This window comes from Nycticebus coucang, chromosome 22 (assembly GCF_027406575.1).
Source record: "Nycticebus coucang isolate mNycCou1 chromosome 22, mNycCou1.pri, whole genome shotgun sequence".
Taxonomy (NCBI): domain Eukaryota; kingdom Metazoa; phylum Chordata; class Mammalia; order Primates; family Lorisidae; genus Nycticebus; species Nycticebus coucang.
In genome coordinates, this window is record NC_069801.1 from 59,003,172 (window position 1) to 59,025,465 (window position 22,294).

General features: G+C 45.8%; 1 protein-coding gene and 2 non-coding genes across 3 annotated transcripts in view; all 3 read left to right on the plus strand.

Annotated features, from left to right (window-relative positions):
• The first annotated feature begins 4,774 nt into the window (after positions 1–4,774).
• Positions 4,775–22,294, plus strand: part of PATJ (PATJ crumbs cell polarity complex component) — a 408,655-nt gene continuing 391,135 nt past the window's right edge. Inside the window, 3 exon segments of the mRNA XM_053575260.1 lie at positions 4,775–5,490; positions 5,669–5,832; positions 22,189–22,245. Of these exon segments, the coding sequence (XP_053431235.1) occupies positions 22,224–22,245 (22 nt within the window). The 5' untranslated portion in view covers positions 4,775–5,490; positions 5,669–5,832; positions 22,189–22,223.
• Positions 13,088–13,217, plus strand: LOC128575701 (small nucleolar RNA SNORA31). Its single transcript, XR_008377113.1, has one exon. It is a non-coding gene; the product is annotated as a small nucleolar RNA SNORA31 (small nucleolar RNA).
• LOC128575640 (U6 spliceosomal RNA) lies at positions 19,903–20,009 on the plus strand. Its single transcript, XR_008377066.1, has one exon. It is a non-coding gene; the product is annotated as a U6 spliceosomal RNA (small nuclear RNA).

Genomic DNA, 22,294 nt, shown 5'->3' on the forward strand with positions numbered 1-22,294 from the left:
GCCCGGCTATTTTCTTTTTTTTTGGTTGCCGTTCAGCCGGGGCCGGGTTTGAACCGGCCACCCTCGGTATGTGGGGCCGGCGCCTTACCGACTGAGCCACAGGCGCCGCCCTGCCCCCCTTTTTTTTTTTAAGAGACAAGGTCTTGCTGTCTTGCCCAGGCTAGACTCAAACTCTAGAGCTCAAGCATTCCTTAACTATAGGTGTGCCACAGCCCTCAGCAAAAAACCAAACAACTTCTTTTAAAGTTCCAAGTAAGAGCCAAAAGATAACTCGCATTAAATTAACACCACACAAATGCGGGGAAATGAGGTTAAACATGGTAGAATTAGAAGTTTGCTGGGCTAGTCAGAGAGGCCATGTCTCATAAGAGGTGAGAGTTGAGTCTGGAGGAAACGTAGGGCTTGAACATTCCATGCAGGGGAAGAGGATGAATTACAGAAAAAGTATTGTGTGGTGATTCCACAGCATCTGCCCAGAGTAAGATCCTGGAGAGGTGAAGTTTTAGGTTAGGTTAAAGAGTCTGCAACGAGTGGCGCCTATGGCTCAAGGAGTAGGGCACTGGCCCCATATACCAGAGGTGGTGGGTTCAAACCCGGCCCTGGTAAAAAACTGCAAAAAAAAAAAAAAAAAAAAAAGAGTCTGCAAGGAGGTGAGAGTATAGAGGGCATTCATTTTCTTTGCTTTTGAGACAGTCTTACTATGTTGCCCTTGGTAGAGTGCTGTAGTGTCACAGCTCACAGCAATCTCCAAACCTGGGATTACACTGGAGCCACTGCAGCCAGCCTCTTTTTATTTATTTATTTATTTATTTTGAGACAGTCTCACTCTGTCATCCTTTGTAGAGTGCCTTGACCTCATAGCTCACAGGAACCTCTTGGGCTTAGGCAATTCTCTTGCCTCAGCCTCCCAAGTAGCTGGGACTATAGGCACCCGCCACAACATCAGGCTGTTTTCTTGTTGCAGTTGTCAATGTTGTTTAGCTGGCCGGGGCTGGGCTTGAACCCACCAGCCTTGGTGCATGTGGCTGGCACCATAACCAGCACTGTAACCACTGTGGTACAGGCGCCAAGCCTAGAGGGCCTTTAATACCAAGAAAAGGAGTTTGCACTTAGTTTCAGGTCAACTCAAAGTTATAATATTTTTCCAGAAATGGGAAATATGTTCATAACATCACTGAATGTTAAAAAGAGGCTAGGCAGCCAGGTGCAGTGGCTCACGCCTGTAATCCTGGCACTTGGGAGGCTAAGGTGGGTGGATTGCCTGAGCTCACAGGTTTGAGACCAGCCTAAGCCAGAGGGAGACCTCATCTCTAAAAACAGCTGATCATTGTGGCTGGTACCTGTAGTCCCAGCTACTCTGGAGGCTGAGGCAAGAGAATCACTTGAGCCCTTTGAGGCTGCTGTGAGCTATGATGCTAAGGCACTCTAGTTAGGGTGACAGGTGAGACTCTGTCTATAAATAAATAAATAAATAAATAAATAAATAAATAAATAAATAAATAAAGAGGCTGGCTGCAGTGGCTCATGCCTGTAGTGTAATCCAGCAGTTTGGGAAGTCAAGGTAGGAAGTTTGCTAGAGGCTGAGAATTGGAGACTAGCCTGGGCAACATAGCAAGACCCTGTGTCTACAAAAACAATTTAAAAATTAGTTGGCTGTGGTGGCGTGAGCCTGTAGTCCTAGCTACTTGAAAGGCTGAGGCAGGAGGCTCTCTTGAGCCCAAGAGCTCAAGGCTGCGGCAGGCTATGATTGCACCACTGCACTGCAGCCTGGACCACAAAGCAAGACCCTATTTCTTTTCCTTTTTTTTTTTTTTTTTGAGACAGAGTCTCACTATGTTGCCCTTGGTAGAGTGCGGTGACATCACAGCTCACAGCAACCTCCAACTCTTGGGCCTAAGTGATTCTTTTGCCTCATCCTCCTGAGTAGCTGAGCCTACAGGTGCCCACCACAACACCAGCTATTTTTGTGTTGTGGTTGTTTATCAGGCCCCAGCCAGATTGAAACCCACCAGCCTGGAAGCACATGGCCGGCGCCCTAACCACTGAGACACAGCCGCCTAGCCACATCCAAAGGTTTTATGTTCCAGCTGTTTGCATGTATTTCCAGCTTGTGAGAAATCCTTGTGAGGACAAGGATACCATTTTACACATCTCCCCAGAGGCAATCGCAGTGTTTAACAAATACTTCATTTATTCAGTGGATATCCAGAGATTGAGCCTTTTATCCTTAACGGGTGTTGGACAGGAAAGCGCCTATGGTCTAAATTCTAAAGTTTAACGCAGAGCAGTCAAAGGCCACCGTGGAACGTTTTTCTCGAAGTGAACCTATAACATCAAGAACGAAAATTTCCGGGCAGCGCCTGTGGCTCAAAGGAGTAGGGCGCCGGGCCCATGTACCGGAGGTGGCGGGTTCAAACCCGGCCCTGGCCAAAAACTGCCAAACCCCGCCCCTGAAATTTCAAAATGTATACGGAAATCAACAGGGGACTTCGACCCAAAAGAGCTGTCAGGGCCGCAAACTGTGGGCCGGTTAACCGACCTGTCCTCATGGTTCCCCAGAGTGGGCGAGGTGAGCGGGCCAGGCCCGGCCGGCAGGTTCCGCGGGTTCGTCCCTGTCCTCCCCAGACAGGAGGGACACCGCCTCCCACGGCTACACCTCCACGGGGAGTTGAGGCTGCGTCCGGGGACACAGACGCGCCAGGCAGGAGTGAACGGAGTGGACTGTCCTCGGCCGGGTCCCCTCCCTCCTCTCCAATCTGCGTCCATCAGCGTCTTCCCTGCGTGTCCGCGGTCTCAGGTCCCCTCCCCGCCCACGCGGCCCCGCACTCCACCTGCCTGGGGGCGCCGAGCAGCCTGGCGTGGCCGGAGTCCACCTGCGGAGCCGCGCGGTCCAGCCCCTCCCCTCCCCCAACACCCCTCCCCCCTGCAGACCCCTCCCCCTCCCCCCTGCGGACCCCTCCCCCCTCCGTGCCCGGAGCCCGCCCCTGCGCGCCGCGGCCCCGCCCAGGCAGGGTGGGGGGAGGGCGAGGGGAGGGGCGGGGCCGGCAGGTGAGGCGCGGTCAGCCCAGGCTCCCACTTCCGCCCAGGTGAGCCAGGGCGGACGCCGAGCCTGTCCCCACGGCCCGCGTTCCCTCCGCGCCTCCACGGGACCAGGTAAAGCGCGCCGGGAGCCCCGCGTCTTCCCGGCCGGCTGGGGGCGTCCGGGGCTGGGCCGGGTCCAGGGTCCCGGGCGGAGGGCACGGGCGCCCGCGGGGCCCCCGAGGCGGGGCGGGGCGTCCTCTTCCTGCCTCCGGCCTGGCCGACCCCGCCGTGGTCCCCGCCCGGCCTCCAGTCGCGGCCCGCTGGGGTTCGGGAGCGGCGCGGATCCGATTTTGCACCCCGGTCGCTGCCCAGGCTTGTCCCCCATGGGTGCCGGAGTCTTTCCCTCTGCCGGTGACCGTGGAACGAGTGGACAGGCGGTGCGTCCCCTCGGGAGCTCGAGAAGAAGGGGGTGACCCGGGGCGACCGGCTCGGACGCCTGCTGGTCACGCGGCCCAGGTTCCCAAGCCTGCGGTCAGCCCTGGGCTCTGCAGCCTGGCTCGGCAGAGGGGGAGGATCTCCACCCTCTGGGAAATGCCAGGATTCCTGCTTTAGGTCAGGCTCAGGACGGCACTGACAGATCCTTCCCACCCTCGCAGAAGCACCCCCGCCCCGCGGCACACCTGGCCTTGGGGTGTTCACCGGGCCCTTGGTCAGGTGACTCCTGTTGTTTCTTGGTTTGTCTCCGAGATTCAGAGGGCGCTTCCGTCGGGGCCTTATTTCAATGTAGGTTGTTTCTCTGCTGCATTTTTGGTCAGATGGTTTGTAGATCCCTAACCAGCGCTTCTTAAATGAATGAAGAAAACTTCTGGAGACCTAGAAGAAAAACTCAGTTCCCCCAAGGTGACAATACCCCATTCTAGGCTAAGTTAGCTGCTGGTCCCTTACACAGCTGTAATTTCCGTGTGTGTGGCCGGCTAGTGGAGGCCGACAGCCTCTCCACCACTCAGCCGGGGAAGCTGCTGCAGATGCCAGAAGTGCCTCTTCTGCCTCACAGATAGGCCATTGCCAGATGTTAACCAGGCCGGCATAGTGGCTCATGCCTGTAATCTCAGCATTTTGTGAGGCCGAGGTAGGAGGAATGCTTCAAGCTAGAAGTTTGGGACCAGTCTAGGCACCATAGCAAGACCGCCATCTCTACAAAAAATTTATAAAACTAGTCAGGTGTTGCAGCACGTGCCTGCGAGCCCCTGCTATGGGAGGCTGAGACTGGAGCATCACTTAAGCCCAGGAGTTCAAAGTTAAAGTGAGCTGTGTTTGTGCCACTGCACTCCAGCCTGGGAGACAGCAAGACCCTATCTCCAAAAAAAAAAAGTTGGCCAGAAAAGTAGGCTCCTAACCGTAAACCTAGCACTCTGGGAGGGTGGGGTGGGTGGATTGCTTGAGTTCAGGAGTTCAAGACCAGTCTGAGCAAGAATGAGTCTGTCTCTAATAAAAGTAGAAAAACTGAGAAACAGGATTGCTTGACCCCAAGAGTTTGAGCTTGCTGTTAGCTATGATGATACCAAAGCACTCTACCCAGGGTGACAAAGCGAAACTGTCTCAAAAAAAAAAAAAAAAAGGCAGTGCCTATGGCTCAAAGGGGTATGGCGCCGGCCTCATATGCCGGAGGTGGTGGGTTCAAACCCAGCCCTGGCCAAAAACTGCAAAAAAAAAAAAAAAAAAAAATAGAATTCATTGGTTTTGGAGATTCAAAGCCAAAGTGAACGGTCAGTTCATGGGTGGAGATGCCATTACTGGGCGGGTGTTTTTTGGAGAGCATTTCATCCTGAACTGCTGCTGTCCTAAAGGATTTTTTATGGAGTGACTTTAGAATATCCTGGAGACAATTTTTACCCCAGACCTGGAAGTATAAGCCTTCTTCCCCCCTTGGCGCTTTCCCAGCTGTAGTTAGTTTGGGTCCGACCAAAAACGATTTCATGCTGGTATCTGCAACTTTTACAAAGACAATTAGAACACTAATAAATATGAAAGTGGAAGATACTTAGAGATAGAATTTATAAAATGAGTTCTGGAGAAAATTATCCAGGCTAGTTTGCCTCCTATTAGGTGTGAGAGGAAAAAACACCCACTTTTTTAATTTTATAAACAACTTTATTAATGTCAAGCAGTGATTAACATGCACATCTATTACGTCACATCATACAAATGTAAACACCAACTGTTTTTTCTGTGCTCTCACCCATAACAAGCAGCACAGAAGACTTCTGTAACCAGGTGTGCAGGGAGTTCTCCCCATAGTGAGCATGCAATAAATTCTGCAGGGGAAGCTTGCTGGGTATCTAACATTTCAAATCCTCCAGGTAGTGTTGGCGTCAGATCCCACAGGTTGAGGGCTCAGTCCCACGAGACTCCCTGCCAGCTCCATCTTAAACTCCGAGATGTGTTACTTGTGCTTTGGACTGACTGGCTGTAAGTTGGGATTATCTAACCTCTGCCTTGTGTCCTATTAAAGTGGTAGAGCAGCTCACAGAACTCCGGGAGACATTTATGTGTATGGGTCTGTTATAAAGTTAATTACAAAACATGTACAAGAAGAGATGTACCTGTGTGCAGCTGTCCCGAAGCTGTCTACCTCCTCCTCTTACAGCTTTTAGGGAGACTTCATTGGACAGACAGGATTGAAGAGTGGAGTAGAGAAACTCAGGAAGGCCTGTCCGGATTCTCACTGGCCCCTGTATAGCATTCCTGCCTTCAGGGTATAGGCAAAACTCCTTTCTGAAATGGGAGTCTTCTGCCCAGCAATCAGACAAGGTATGTCATAGAATTTCTCAATGGCCAGCTCTGAGATAGAACGGCAAGGGAAGAATACTGTCCCACCTTGGGAAGATGAAAGCGGGTGGAGAGAGGGCAGAAGGTCATAGAGATTGTTTCAAGACTGTGACAAGGGCTAGGGGAGGTGAGAGCTAGAAACTGTGGATGACAACTGATGTATGGTGGACCCTCCATAGCTGACCACTCCTTTAGTGGACCTAACTTCCATAGACTGGACACGGGCCACATGTATATATCTGCACAATAGGCCTAGGTTCCTTTTGTTGACTCCTCCCTATGTTGACCAGTTTGTTACAGCTCCTTGGGTGATCAACTTACTGAGGGGGTACTGTATATATATATTTCTTATTATCACAGGGATCACAAAAATGGAGTTGCCATCAGAAAAGTAGTTTTGTTTAAAGTTGTAGGCCAGGCACAGTAGCTCATGCCTGTAATCCTTAGCACTTTGGAAGGCTGAGGCAGGTGGATTGCTTGAGCATATGAGTTTGAGACCAGCCTGAGCAAGAGTGAGACCCTGTCTCTACTAAAAATAGAAAAACTAGCCAGGCATGGTAGTGGGCGCCTGTAGTCCCAGCTACTCAGGAGGCTGAGGCAGGAGAATCTCTTGAGCCCAAGAGTTTGAGGTTGCTATGAACTATGACACCAGAGCATTCTACCAGGGTGACAAAGTGAGACTCTGTCTGAACAAACAAATAAATGAACAAACAAACAAAATACTCATTTGTAGGTCCCTGATCTGATTAGTAGAACATACTTTATTTTTCAAAGTCTGAGTCAGGTTCGGTGTCCGTATCATAGTGGTTAGGGCTTCAGCCACATACACAGAGCATGGCGGGTTCCAACCCGGCCCAGGCCACATAAACAACGGCAATGAAAAAATAGCCGGGCATTGTGGCAGGTGCCTGTAGTCCCAGCTACTCAGGAGGCTGAGGCAAGAGAATCGCATGAGCCCAGGAGTTTCAGATGGCTGTGAGGTATGATGATGCCACAGCACTCTACCCAGGGTGAAAGAATGAGACTCAAAAAATAAATAAATAAAATTAAACTAAATAAAAGTTATAACATTGTATAGGCTTTTCTGTGTTGAATAATACCTTTAAGTTTAAGGCACGTACATCACATTAATGTTTCTGTAACTATAAAGATAACATCTTCATTGTTGAAGAATTGGTGAGAATTAAAAGAAAAAAACTCCATAGCTCACAAACCTTGCCACCTACTATTGAGAGATAACCACTAATAACATGAGGATATATTTTTTTCAGTTCCATTTTTAAAGTTGAACAGAAGTATTTATTTTTTCATAGGGAATCTGCTTTGAGGACCTTGTGATTCTGAGACAGTGCTTCTGCATTCTCTAGTCTTTACAATTGCATTTTTACTTAATCGAGTTTGATAATTATCTTTACACCGAATAGCCAAGCAGTCTGAATTTACTTGCTTTGTTGAAGTTTAACGAAAATACTTTAGGTTGGGGCAGCCACAATGGAGTTCAGTTTGTTTACTTAAGACTGGGCCCACCTTTGATAAACAAATTTTAAGTTTTTTGGGACTACTTTACCTTAACTTTGCATGCCATGGCATTTTCTTGCGTGGATTTGGATGCCTTTTTTAAAGTCTCCGTTTTACATTCTGGTGCAAATGTGGAGAAATTTAGTGCCTATCCGTACCCTTCCGGTTAGTCTGGGGGATAGATTGGTGCTGAAGAGGAAGCTGTGCCCTCTTCTGTGTTTGCGTAACTGCACAGCTTATAAAGGTTCAAGACAGGAAATGAGTCCCCTTACCATAGTAGCACTTGGTCCTCCAGAACCTGGCCCTGTTTGTAAATGATCTACCTTATTGAGATTTGGGGAGGTTAAAAGGAAATAATGTTCAAGAATGTGTCTTTTTTTTTTGTAGTTTTTGGCCGGGTTTGAACCCGCCACCTCTGGCACATGGGGCCGGTGCCCCACTCCTTTGAGCCATAGGCACCGCCGCGTGAGAACGTGTCTGTTAACTGTAAGCCATTCTCCTACTCTTTGCCCCTCCATCGTGATGTTTAATTCAGATAAAATTATGGAGTTATGTTCTTTTTATTGGGAAGAACTCACTCTGTGAATGTTTGTGAATGTTCTCACTCTGATAGTGACTTTGATAAGTCACCTAGAGAGTGTATGAGCTGGTAAACAAACACCTTTTCTAAAAACACTGTAGGGATCTTTCTGAAAAGGTATAGGCTTAAACTTTGCCATCAAGACAGTACTGTAAGCAGCTGGTAAATACGAACATCGGGCACTTGGCATAGAGATAGTTGTCACTAAGATTTGCTGTAAACAAATCTTGTACAATCTTTGCTTGTAAAATAAACACCAGATTTTGAAAAGATTTAGTGTAAAAAAGAATCTAAACTATCTTATTTGCTAGATGCAGATACTTCTGCCTGGCTCCTTGGAAGGCTATGGTGGGAGGATTGAATGAGGCCAGGAGTTCAAGACCAGCCCAGGCAATACATTGAGAGCCCATCTTTACAAAAAAACAAAATTAAAAACCTTGTTAATTTTTTTATTATTTATCTATTAAAATGATAATTTGTACATATTGGATTAAGGGAATTATGGTATTAAAATTAATGTTACCCATTCCTTTTTTTTGAGACAATTTCACTTTGTTGCCCTCAGTAGCGTGCCTTGGCATCACAGCTCACAGCAACCTCAAACTCCGCCTGGGCTTGCTAAACAACAATGACAACTACAACAAAAAAATAGCTGGGTGTTGTGGTGGATGCCTGTAGTCCCAGCTACTTGAGAGGCTGAGGCAAGAGAATTGCTTAAGCCCAAGAGTTTGAGGTTGCTGTGAGCTGTGATGCTACAGCACTCTACACAAGGTGACAGTGAGAAGCTGTCTCAAAAAAGAAAAAGAGAGATGCTAATAATAGTTACCATTTGTTGAATGTGTCCTGGGTGCCAGGCCTAATGCACTGTAGTTCATGTAGTCCTTTCAACTGTAAATTAAAGTGATTTTTACAATTCTTTTTTTTTTTTTTTTTTAACAAATGAAATAGGTGTAGGAAGATTTAAACAGTTGGGTACAAGAGCTGGTCCCAGGGGTGGAGCCCAGGACTCTCTGATGTCAAACAAAACTCATAGGCTATAGAATTTCCTATATTTCAAGAACTGGTTACAGAATCCAGTGGGAAAAAGTTGAGTATTGAAGAAGATACTGAGTTTTTTTTTTTTTTTAGAGACAGAGTGTCATTTTTTTGCCCTTGGTAGCCCTCACAGCTCACAGAATCCTCCAGCTCTTGGGCTTAGGCGATTCTCTTGCCTCAGCCTCTCAAGTAGCTGGGACTACAGGCACCTGCCCCAATGGCTGGCTATTTTTTTGTTGCAGTCAGGGCCCTACCCACTGAGCCTCAGGCACTGCCCAGATAATGGGTTATAATACTTGAAAGGTTACGGAGCCAAAGATGAAAGATTGTTCTGAGGCTCGAGACAAATGGAAAACGGAGGCCCAGTTTGTGCGATTAAAATGGCCTTATTCCACCTGGGTGCAGGTTGGGTAAGATTTCCCGCACCTGTGGCTCAAGCTGCTAAGGCACCAGCCACATACACCTGAGCTGGCGGTTTCAAATCCAGTCCGGGCCTGTCAACAATGATGACGACTGCAACCAAAAAAATAGCTGGACATTGTGGCAGGTGCCTGTAGTCCCAGCTAATTGGGAGGCGGAGGCAGGAGAATCGCTTGAACCCAGGAGTTGGGAGGTTGCTGTGAACTGTGATGCTATGGCACTCTACTCAGGGTGACAGCTTGAGGCTCTGTCTCAAAAAAAAAAATGGTGTGACTGTAATTTCTTTAGAGTGGGTGGTGCCTGTGGCTCAGTGAGTAGGGCACCGGCCCCATTTACCAAGGGTGGCGGATTCAAACCCAACCCCGGCCAAACTGCAACAAAAAGAATAACCTGGCCTTGTGGCAGGTACCTGTAGTCCCAGCTACTTGGGAGGCTGAGGCAAGAGAATCGCCTAAGCCCAGGAGGGGGTTGTGTTGCTGTGAGCTGTGACGCTACGGCACTCTACCGAGGGTGATAAAGTGAGACTCTGTCTCTTAAAAAAATAATAATAATAAAATAAAAAAATTTCTTTATCGAAGGTGCGCAGTCTGCAGAAATTGAACAGAATTTTAGAGGTGGAAACTAATCATTAGTAAAGAATATGAATGTCCAGGTCTTTCTGAAAGGATTAGATATGTGATCAGAGGTCCATTAATGTGAAAATAGCTCAGATTTAGTTTTTTGTCGCTCATTGGAGAAAACTGCCACCAACAGGAATTCAGAAGCTATCACAAAGCAGGTTAACTATGTTCAGACAAAAGTGACCAAGTTACAATATTGATATGCATTCGTTAACTTTGAATAGTTCAATGGGAAAATTAGTATTTAGGCAAATGAATTATTCTGCAAAACTGATACAATTTTCAGTTCCGCTTCTGAGTTTAACATGGTGTCTTTAAACTTTGATTTCCAGATTTTTGAATATTCGGTGCCAGGTAAACTTCAACAAATAGTCTAGGCTTAGGCATATGGGCCCATAATGTAATATCAAGATTGTTATGAAAGTTATCTGTTTCTAAAATTCCAGGGATGTACTGTTTTGTCACTGGTCAAAAATATAGTATTTCCATATGTAAGGAGTTTTAAAAAGGCCTTGGCTATTTTGTGGGAAGACAAGGCTAGGACACCTGACTTGATTTGTATTCTCATGGCAGAAAGTGTGTTTATCTGGAGCTCTGGGGGCGAGAGTCATCCTTGCTCTTTGGCTTGGAGAGTGTTTTTTATTTAATCAGTAGCTCATAGAGGCTGAGCTTTGAGGACAAAGGTATAGTAATTTGACACTCCCCAAGCTCTGCATTCCGAGGGAAGCAAGAGGCTTAGAGCTGCTCATGGGCTTTGGTTTTTTTTTTTTGTTGTTGTTGTTGAGACAGAGTCTCACTGTACCGCCCTTGGGTAGAGTGCCGTGGCGTCACACGGCTCACAGCAACCTCTTAACTCTTGGGCTTACGCAATTCTCTTGCCTCAGCCTCCCGAGCAGCTGGGACTACAGGCGCCCGCCACAACGCCTGGCTATTTTTTTGTTGCAGTTTGGCCGGGGCTGGGTTTGAACCCACCACCCTCGGCATATGGGGCCGGCCCCCTACTCACTGAGTCACAGGCACCGCCCGGGGCTTTGGTTTTTGAGTAATGTCTTTTTTTTTTCCTTTCCTTTTTTTTGAGACAGGGTCTCCAGCTGTTGCCCTGGATAGAGTGCTGTGGCGTCAACCTCCAACTCTTGGGCTCAAGCAGTCCTCTTGCCTCAGTTTTTCTATTTTTAGTAGAAACGGGGGTGGGGAGGTGGTGTGTCTCACTTTTGCTCAGGCTGGTTTCGAACTCCAAAGCTCAAGCAGTCCGCCCACCTCAGTAATTTCTGAAATCATGACTTCATTCACACTTAATAGCTCATTGATACTTAAAAATCCCTGGTTCAGTGAGCTCTGGGAAATCCCCACTGGGAATTTACGTGCTATCTAATTGTTATCTGCTGGATTCACCTGTGCAGTTAAAGGCTGAATTCCTTTGCTTTGGCAAAGAGACTGCCAGTGATTATTTCCTCCCAATAAGAACAAGACCTATTGGATGTCACCTTCAATTGGTGGGGAGTTAACATTCTTCTGAGCTTCTTAGAGTCGGAAAGTGTATTTCTTAGGGAATTTAATATGCCTAAATTCTTAATCTGAGGAGGTTAGTCTTTAATAAGTTTCCTCCACGTAGAAATTTAAATTATCTCTGTATCAACTTTTTACAAATATTCCATTAAGTGGTGTTGGCTAAGACGTGGGTTTAAAAAAGCCACAACATTGTAATAATCTCCTTCATTTAAATTCTCCTTCAATTGAACCAGATCTGAAAAATTTGTGGCACAAAGTCTCTAGGTCAGTAATGGAGTGGAAGCTGCAGAGCAGGATAAACTTCTGTTTTTTTTTTTTTTTTTGAGACAGAGTCTCAAGCTGTCGCCCTGGGTAGAGTGCTATGGCATCACAGCTCACAGCAACCTCCAACTCCTGGGCTCAAGCGATTCACCTGCCTCCGCCTCCCAAGTAGCTGGGACTACAGGCGCCCACCACAATGCCCGGCTATTTTTTAGTTGCAGCCGTCATTGTTTGGCAGGCCCGTGCTGGACTCGAACCCACCAGCTCAGGTATATGTGGCTGGTGCCTTAGCCGCTTGAGCCACAAGCGCTGACCCTAAACTTCTTGTTCTTTGGGGCAGAACAACTATGAGGATGGATACACTATGGGTACACTATGGCTTTTTATTTATTTTTATTATTATTATTATTATTTTTTTTTTTTTTTGTAGAGACAGAGTCTCACGGTACCGCCCTCGGGTAGAGTGCCGTGGCGTCACACGGCTCACAGCAACCTCTAACTCTTGGGCTTACGCAATTCTCCTGCCTCAGCCCAATTTTTCTTTCTTTCTTTCTTTTTTTTTTTTTTTTTGCAGTTTTTGGCCAGAGCTAGGTTTGAACCCTCCACCTCTGGAATATGAAGCTGGCGCCCTACCCCTTGGAGCCATAGGCGCTGCCCTATTCTTTTTTTGAGACAGTCTCACTTTGTCGCTCCTGGTAGAGTGCTGTGTCATCACAGCTCGCAGCAACCTCAAACTCTTGGGCTTAAGCGATTCTCTCGCCTCAGCCTCCGAAGTAGCTGGGACTACAGGCGCCTGCCACAACGCCCGGCTATTTTTAGAGACGGGGTCTCGCTCTGGCTCAGGCTGGTCTTAAACTCATGATCTCAGGCAATCCACCTGCTTCAGCCTCCCAGAGTGCTGGGATTATAGGCGTGAGCCACCACGCTCAGCCTACTGTGGCATTTTAATGTCCTGCCTGTCCAGCATGGTGGTTTGCATCTAATCCCAGCTACTGAGGAGGCTGAGGCAGAAGGATGGCTTGAGGACAGGAGTTCCAGGCCAGCCTGGGCAACACGGTGAGAATCCCTATCTTAAAAAAACATCTGGACTATGACTGGTTGTAGGTAGCCTATCTATGATGAGTTAGAGCGGGCTTTCCTCTGTTGTAAACAAACTTGGTTTTCCCCTTCGTTATCCGTATGACATCCCGAGTAAGAGGCGACTTCCACTCAGCCTGAGTGCTGCCTGCTGGGTGTCCAGCTGTCAGGTTTTTGCGTTTCTTCTCTTGTCACATGGTCTTAAAGCTTCAGTCCCCTGCATCCACTGATAGACCTTGAACAATTTGCTGTTGTTCTTTCGGTTTGCACTAGGATGCAAAAGAAAAAATTCCCTGCGCTTTCTGTCTGTCTTTGTGACGGCTCAGATTGAATTCGGGAATACATTTGTTAAAAAAAAAAAAAAAAAAAAAAAAAAGCTTCAGTCCCCTTCCCTAGATATTTCCTAGCACCATGGAATTGTAGTAATTTTCCAGCCTGCTTTGTGGACATAGTTTAGCCTTATTAAACGTGAGTCAGACAGTTGGATGGGCATCTAGTTTCTACCCTTATTCCTAACCGGGGGATATTCTATCAGAGTTTTCAAAATGTGTGGGATGACGTGTTGGGCTGGTAGGAAGATGACACTAAGCTTTACTTTTTTTTTATTTTTAGAGATGGATTCTCATTTTGTTGCCCTCTGTAGAGTGCTGTTGTGTCACAGCTCACAGCAACCTCCAGCTTTTGGGCTTAGGCAATTCTCTTACCTCAGCCTCTCAAGTAGCTGGGACTACAGGTGCCCACCACAACATCCGTTTTGTTTTTTTTTTTTGCAGTTGTCACTGCCGTTTTAGCTGCCTGGGGACGGGTTCGAACTCACCACCCGTGGTATATGGGATGGGACCAGCACCCTACCCACTGAGCCACAGGTGCCACCCAGAGTTACCTTTTTAAAATAGAAGTCTGTACATAGTACTTCTTACTTAAAAGCCTTTAATTACTTCATGTTGCCTAATTCTGCTTAGCGTTATTTAGAAGAATCGTTTCTCTCTTTTTTTTTTTTTTTTGAGACAGTCTCAAGCTGTTGCCCTGGGTAGAGTGCTGTGGTGTCACAGCTCACAGCAACCTCCAACTCCAGGGCGTAAGCAATTCTCTTGCCTTAGCCTCCCAAGTGGCTGGGACTACAGGTGCCCACCACAGTGTCCGGCAATTTTTTTTGGTTGTAGTTGTCATTGTTTGGCAGTCCTGGGCTGGATTCTAAACCACCGGCTTTGGTGTACTGTGGCTGGCTCCTTAGCCACTTGAGCTACAGGCACTAAACCAACAAGAGCCACTTGAGCTACAGGGGCTAAGCAAACAAGAATCCTTTCAAGGTGGTCTCCCAAACTATTAGTGATGAAGGATCTGGTTCCCCACTCTTTAGTCTTTCAATGACTGATATTTTTAGAAAATAAATTACTAGGAAAATGAAATATTAAAAACATATAAAATATAAATTCAAGTTTTTGATTATTAAATGTCATAGCGTGCTTTACCAGATTGCAGGAAGATTTCTTTTTTCTTTTTCTTTTTTTTTTTTTTTTTTTGAGACAGAGCCTCAAGCTGTCGCCTTGGGTAGAGTGCTGGCGTCACAGCTCACAGCAACCTCCAATTCCTGGGCTCAAGCGATTCTCCTGTCTCCGCCTCCCAAGTAACTGGGACTATAGGCACCCGCCGCAGTGCCCAGCTACTTTTTTGGTTGCAGCTGTCGTTGTTTGTCGGGCCCGGGCTGGATTCGAACCTGCCAGCTCAGGTGTATGTGGCTGGCACCTTAGCTGCTTGAGCCACAGGTGACAAGCCTGCAGGAAGATTTCTAAATGCTTACTTCTAACTTTAGTACTCACCTCGTTGTGTAACAAGCATAAATTCACAGTCCACATTTGGCCGTAACAGTGATCTCACTTTTTTTGCTGCTTCTGGAAATGTTAGGGTAGGTCATTTAGAACTAGTTATTATCGGTGGCGCCTGTGGCTCAGTGAATAGGGCGCTGGCCACGTACACCGAGGGTAGCGTGTTCAAACCCGGCCCCTGTCCAAACTGCAACAAAAAATAGCCAGGTGTTGGGGTGGCACCTGTGGCTCAAAGGGGTAGGTTGCTGGCCTCATATGCTGGAGGTGGCGGGTTCAAACCCAGCCCCGGCCAGAAACTGCAAAAAAAAAAAAAAATACCTGTTACACCCGAGAATCGGGGTCCCCAATGATCACACGAGAGAGCCAGACACGGATGCAATCACACGAGGGCGTTTATTCAAGCTCCAGACGCAGCTGGGACCCAGAGCCCAATGCTCGCGGCACGTGGGGGTTTTTTATGAGGGGGAAATGGGGTGAGGGGTGTGGGAAGCAAAGTGTGGCCCTTGGATTGGTTATTTCTTGTGCCTATACTAGAGTTTAAGGCTGATTGGGTGGGTGGGGGGTGGGCGGAGGCACTTCAGGAGATAGGGACACACTCCGGGAGATAGGGAGGGGTGTGGTTTACTAAGAAAGGAAACTAGGAACTTTCAGGTTTTCTAAAAATGGAGGATGAAATCCCAAAAAGCCCAAAATGGTGTCATGGTGTCACTGGGTCCTTCATAGCCGGGCGTTGTGGCAGGCGCGTGTAGTCCCAGCTACTAGCGAGGCTGAGGCAAGAGAATCGCCTAAGCCCAAGAGCTGGAGGTTGCTGTGAGCTGTGATGTCACGGCACTCTACCGAAGGTGACAGAGTGAGACTCTGTCTCTAAAATAATAATAATAATAATAATAAAAGAATATTATTACAGAAAGTCAGGTACTTTTACCTCTGTAGGTGGTGGTTTTTCAATTGTCACCTTGGGCTCTGCAAATTGTATTTTAACAGGCTCTGTAGTGCTTCTGGTGTATGTTAAACTTTGGGGACCGCTCCCTTAGATAGCCCTATTTGACCCAGGACACATTGAGAGTGTACTGGGCACCACTAACAGTGACCATGCTAGGTAGACTGAGACTTGAGGCTGTTGTGGGCAAATGACGACTAATGGTCACTCCACTTTTACTTTTTCACCCCATTCTTTTTCTTTTACCAGGAGGGAGGTTTCTTTTTCTTCTTCTTTTTTTTTTTTTTGGCTGGGGCTGGGTCTGAACCCACCACCTCTGGTATATGGGGTGGACGTTTCCTAAACTTTTTTTTTTTTTTCTTTTTAGAGGCAGAGTTTCACTGTGTCGCCCTCAGTAGAGTGCCATGGCGTCACACAGCTCAACAGCAACCTCCAGCTCTTGGGCTTAGGCGATTCTCTTGCCTCAGCCTTCCAAGCAGCTGAGACTACTGGTGCCCGGCCATTTTTTGGTTGCAGTTTGGCTGGGGCCGGGTTTGAACCCACCACCCCCAGTATATGGGGCAGGCGCCCTACTCACTGAGCCACAGGTGCTGCCTGCATTCCTAAACATTTGAGGTGGGATCTGTCACTCTCCCTTTTTGATTTCTGTGCTATGGTGTCTGTGTGTGTGTAATTACCCCATTGTATTGTTTTTATGTAGCTTATCTGTCTTGCTTTCTCAGGCAACCTTAGCTATCATTTTTGGTCACTTTTGCCATTTTTTTAAATTACAGAATTAATACATACCATTTAAATAAATTCAAACAGCACTAAAATCTGTGAAGTAAAAAGTTCACAGACTTTTGAAAACTTGATCATTTTATTTTATGTTTTTGAGACAGAGTCTTACCCTGTGGCCCTAGGTAGAGTACTGTGGCATCATAGCTCACAGCAACCTGAAACTCTTGGGCTCCAGTGATCCTCCTGCCTCTGCCTCCCAAGTAGTTGGGAAGACAGGTGTGCATCACCATGCCCAGCTGATTTTTCTATTTTTTAGTACAGATAAGGTCTCACTCTTGCTCAGGCTGGTCTCGAACTCCTGAGCTCAAAGAATCCTCCTGCCTGGGCTTCCCAGAGTGCTAAGTGTCATTTTTAAATCTCTCCAGCCTCGTTTTTACAGGGTGTCCCTAAAGTCACCATACATAATGAAAACAGGAAATTATAGTTAAATGTACCTTTATTTACAAAATATTCCTTACAGATTTTACAAAGAGGTAGCCCACTTATAGGGACTATTTTGTAAATATTTTATGTAATTTTATGAAGGGATGGCCAACACATGGAGAATATTTTGTAAATATTTTGTAAAATTTTGTAATGAATATTTTGTAAATAAAAGTATGTTTAACTACAATTTCCCATTTTCCCTCTGTATGGCAACCTTAGAGACCACTTTCGGGACACCCTGTACTTTCTAGAAGTGTTCACTGTTACTAAATTGACTACCTTTCTGAATCTTTTTCTAGAAACTCGGTCATACATTCTTTTCTTACAAAACTGAAAAGGATGCACATAGTCTGAAACTCGTTCCCCTCATTTGGTCGTGTACATTGGCCGGCTTCCCTGCGTTAACACAAGGGTTGGATTGTTGGAGCGCGCACCGAGGGTGAACGGTGACCGACTCCAGCCTTACGCTTCAGAGGCTGCAGCAGCCCCCACAATAAAGGGGGGGCTGCAGGTCACCTTCTCCCACGTTAGCACGTATTATCAAGTGCTTGAAATTCTTACATCTATGATATGTGGATGGTCATGAAATCATTTACAAATGTGTTTCTGACAGACTTAACTGCAGTTCTTAATTTGTTTACAGAAGTAAAATTCAGCCGGAGGATACTTTTTTGTTTGGTTTGTTTTGGGGTTAGCAAAACATGTTCTGAATGATAGGTACAGAAGCATTTTTCCTAAAGGAAGGCTTTTCTGTCTTGGGAATCTCTGGTTCCATAGTCCATTAGTTACACCACAGGAAATGTCTGGGATTATTTCCTGTTTTCCAGCCAGCCATGCCCCATTAATCTGTAAATTCTCAGATTATTTGCAAAAAACAGTTAAGACGGACCAGATATATCCTGGCATTTTAAAGTCAGAGACGAATAAGAGATTCTCTTATGAATTTTTTTTTGCAGTTTTTGGCCGGGGCTGGGTTTGAACCCACCACCTCCAGCATATGGGGCCGGCGCCCTACCCCGTTGAGCCACAGACGCTGCCAAGATTCTCTTATGTATTAATAGTGTGTTGGCAAGGAAGTCTGCTTTCATGCATGGAATCCCTTAAGCTAAGGAGTGAGCTATAGGCTTACTGTTAACTGTCCCCTTCTGTCCCTTTTGGTACTTTTAGACCTGCTTTATTATTTTAATGACTAAAATTTTTTTTTTGGGGGGCGGGGAGACAGAGTCTCCCTCTGTTGCCTAGGCTGGAGTATAATGGAATATAATGGCATCATTGTAATTCACTGCAACCTCAAACTTCTAGGCTTAGGTGATCCTCCTGCCTCAGCCTCCCAAGTAGCTGGGACTACAGGCTCACGCCACCAGACCCAGCTAATTTTTGTTATTCTTTTTGTAAAGACAGGGTCTTATATGTTGCTCAGGTTGGTCCCGGACTCCTGGCCTCAAGCAATCCTCCTGCCTCGGGCTCCCAAAGCGTGCTAGAATTATAGATGTGAGCCACTGTGCCTGGCTGGATTGCTTTTGATAATTTAATTTTTCCAGTTTTGCTATTAAAAATGCAATAAATACCCTTGCATTTACAGCTTTGTGCCCTTTACAAGTATTATTTTAGGAGAGACACTCAGAAGTAGAGATTCTGGGTAAAACAGGATGTAAATTCAACATTGATACTGCTAAGGTGTCCTGAAAGACTGTGCAAATTTATAGTCCTACCTATTTTTCCATGACATCTGGAGTATAAGGTATTAATCTCTAATAAATTAATGAATGTCAGATTAACATTTGATAGTAAAAAATGGCATCTTATTATTTTAGCTTGCATTCTTTGATTTAGAGAGGTTGATGTGTTAATGATGACCATGCCGCTCTTGCAGTCTTTTGGGGCTGCATGTTGCTACATAAGAGGTGTCACAGAGTCTCTATGACTGCCCTTCTGTCACTCCCGTCACTGGGTGTCATTTTTAGTTACCTGTCACTGGATGGCTGTCGAGGTTGCAGGGTTGAGATCTGAGCACAGCAGAAGTGTTCCTGAGATGCTATATTTAGCGCTGCTTTTGGTAGTTTCCATTGAACTCAGTGATATTTGAATGGACTACTTGGATCTTTTATCAATGCAGTGACATCCCTTATTGACTTTTTTTTTTGAGATAGTCTCACTTTGTCACCCTCAGTAGAGTCCTGAAGTGTCATAGTTCACAGCAACCTCCAACTCTTGGGCTCATGTGATTCTCTTGCCTCAGTCTCCCAAGTAGCTGGGACTACAAGTACCTGCCAGAACACCCGGCTATTTTTAGAGATGAGGTCTCACTCTGGCTCAGGCTGGTCTGGAACCTGTGAGCTCAATTAATCCAAGTGCTGGGGTTACAGGTGTGAGCAACCATGCCTGGCCTCCTTACTGACTTCCATTTTTATTTATTTATTTTGAGAGAGAGTCTCACTGTGTCGCCCTTGGTAGAGTACTATGGCATCACAGCTCACAGCAACCTCCAACTCTTGGGCCCAAGCAATTCTCTTGCCTCAGCCTCCTGAGTAGCTGGGACTACAGGCACCCGCCACAACGCCTGGCTATTTTTTGTTGCAGTTGCCACTGCTGTTTTAGCTGGCCGGAGCTGGGTTCGAACCTGCCATCCTCAGTATATGGGGCCAGTGCCCTACCCACTGAGCCACAGGCACCACCCTAAAGTTTCCATTTTTTTTCATAGATGAATAATATTCCATGGTATACACATATCACAGCTGGTTAATCCATTCCTGAGTTGGCATTTAGCTTGTTTTCACATTTCGGCTATTGTAAATTGAGCTGCAATAAACAATCTAGTGCAAATGTGCTTATGATAAAATAATTTTTTTCAGTGAATTTTGATAAATGTATATGTTTGTGTAAGCAGGGGTGCAGGCTGCATGTGGATTTTTTTGAGGCCTGTTTTGCTTATCTTTGGTGTTGGATATTGTGAAAACTATGCATGGACCTTTGCTCATCTACTTTTGCTAGTGTGTGTTGATTTAACGTGTGGCCCAATGCTGCCGCTTCCAGTGTGCAGCAGAGAAGGAAAAAAAGGCTGTGCTTGGTTCAGCAGCACATGTAATAAAATCGGAAAGATACAGAGAAGATTAGCATGGTCTCTGTGCAAGGATGATACACAAAGTCATGAAGCATCCTATATTTACAAAGAAAGAAAAAAAAGCGCTCAGCACCTGTGACTCAAGTGGCTAAGGCACCAGCCACCTACACCAGAACCGGTGGGTTGGAATCCAGCCCCGGCCAGCCAACAACAATGACAACTATAACCAAAAAATAGCCAGGCATTGTGGTGGGCGCCTGTAGTCCAGCTACTTGGGAGGCTGAGACAAGAGAATCCCTTAAGCCCAGGAGTTGGAGGTTGCTGTGAGCTGTGATGCCATGGCACTCTACCCCCAGCAACAGCTTAAGGCTCTGTCTCAAAAAAAAAAAAAAAAAAAGGTTGGACACCCCTGGAGCAGTATCTCTTCAGAACATTTCCATCATTCCACCAAGCTCCCTTGATCCCTTTCCCAGTGTAGGAAAATATGTCTACTTTCTGCCCTTCTAAGTTCTTGACTGGGGCCCCTATAATAAAAGATAGATTAATAAGAGAAAAGCATATAGATGTATTAAAGGTTGATATGATATGTGAGCCTTCAAAAGAAAATGAAGACTCAAAGAAATGTGTTACGTCTGAGCATTTTAACATTAGGCTTGATGAAGAACAGAGAAAACTTGGTAAGGCCTGTTTGTTCAGATTCCTCCTGGTGTCCCTCTGTCTTTGGAAACAGAGCTGCTTCTATCCTCTGGGTGTAGGGAGGGCACCTCCCTCCCGAGGATATTATGACCTGCTTCAGGGAGCGTCCTGCCTGCACCTGCTGTTTCTCAGATACCTTCAGCTTAAAATAGCATGCCAAGGTGCCATGTTCTGGGGTACCAGGTCCTAAACTTTGTTACCAGTTAGTTCCCTTCCACCCTACCCCCGGATAAATTCATCTGTAATTAGGGATTTGTTTTGTCAGTTCTTGAACTTCACATGAATGGAATCATATAGTTCGTATCTTTTTTTTGGGGGGGGAGAGGTTTCTTTTTCTCAACATACCATTTTTGAGATTTATCTTTATTTTGTGTATTTGTAGGTTTTTTTTTGAGACGGAGTCTTACTTTGTTGCCTTGGGTAGAGTGCTGTGGCATCACAGCTCACAGCAACCTCTAGCTCTTGGGCTTAGGCGGTTCTCTTGCCTCAGCCTCCCAAGTAGCTGAGATTACAGGTGCCCACCACAACACTTGGCTATTTTTTTTGTTTTTGTTGTTGCAGTTTGGCCGGGGCAGGGTTTGAACATGCCACCCTTGGTATATGGGGCCGGCACCCTACTCACTGAGCCACAGGCGCTACCCGTGTATTTGTAGTTTTTCTCTGTATTTCTAAATATTATATTTATCTAACCTTATTTGTTTACTTATCTATTATTGGACATTTGAGTTTTTCTAGTTTGGGACTTTTATAAATAAAAGTCTGGGCCAGGCAAGTGGATTGTCCTAGTTCATGGGTTTGAGACCAGCCTGAGTCAGAACAAAACCCTGTCTCTAAAAATAGCAGGGCATTGTGGTGGGTGCCTGTAATCCCAGCTACTTGGAAAGTTGAGGCAAGAGAATCCCTTGAACCCAGAGTTGGAGGTTGCTGTGCGCTACGATGCCACGGCACTTTACTTAGGGTGACAAAGTGAGATTGTGTCTCAAAAATAAGAAAAATTCTATGAGCTTTCATCTACGGGTTTTTTTGTGAGCATAAATTTTCTGGTGCCGAGCATAAATGTTCATTTCTCCTGGGTTAAGTAGGTATGAGTGAAAGTATTGAGTCAGATAGTAACTATATTTTTATCTTTAAGAAATCACTAAACAGTTTTCCGAAGGGCCGTGCTATTTTATATTTCTACTTGCGTCATAGGACATTTCCAGAAGCTTCACAGGCTTGTCTGCGACACTTACTATCATCTGTTTTGTTAGTTTTAATCATCTCAGTGGGTCTGTAGCAGCATCTGATTGTGGTTTTAATTTGAATTTCCTAGAGTGGCGTCTTTTGATGGAGAACATCCTTGGGATATTCTTTAATGTTTGTATATAGACATGTGTACACTAATGCAAGCTGTCTTTTGTGCTGCTTTATTTAATTGTATTTTATTTTATCTTGTTTTAAAACTTTTTTTAGTTGACACGTAATAATTTTACATATTTATGAAGCACATAGTGATGTTTTGACACACAGAGAGATTAGAGCAGGGTACTTAGCATGTCCGTCATCTCAAACATCATTTATTTGTGTTGTATTTTTAAATTTTTCTCTAGGTTTCTTTAAAAGCGATTGAAGAGAAGAATTCAAAATGCCTGAAAATCCTGCCGCAGGTATCCTAGATACGTGATTCTAGCATTCAGTTAATTAATGATTTAAAAA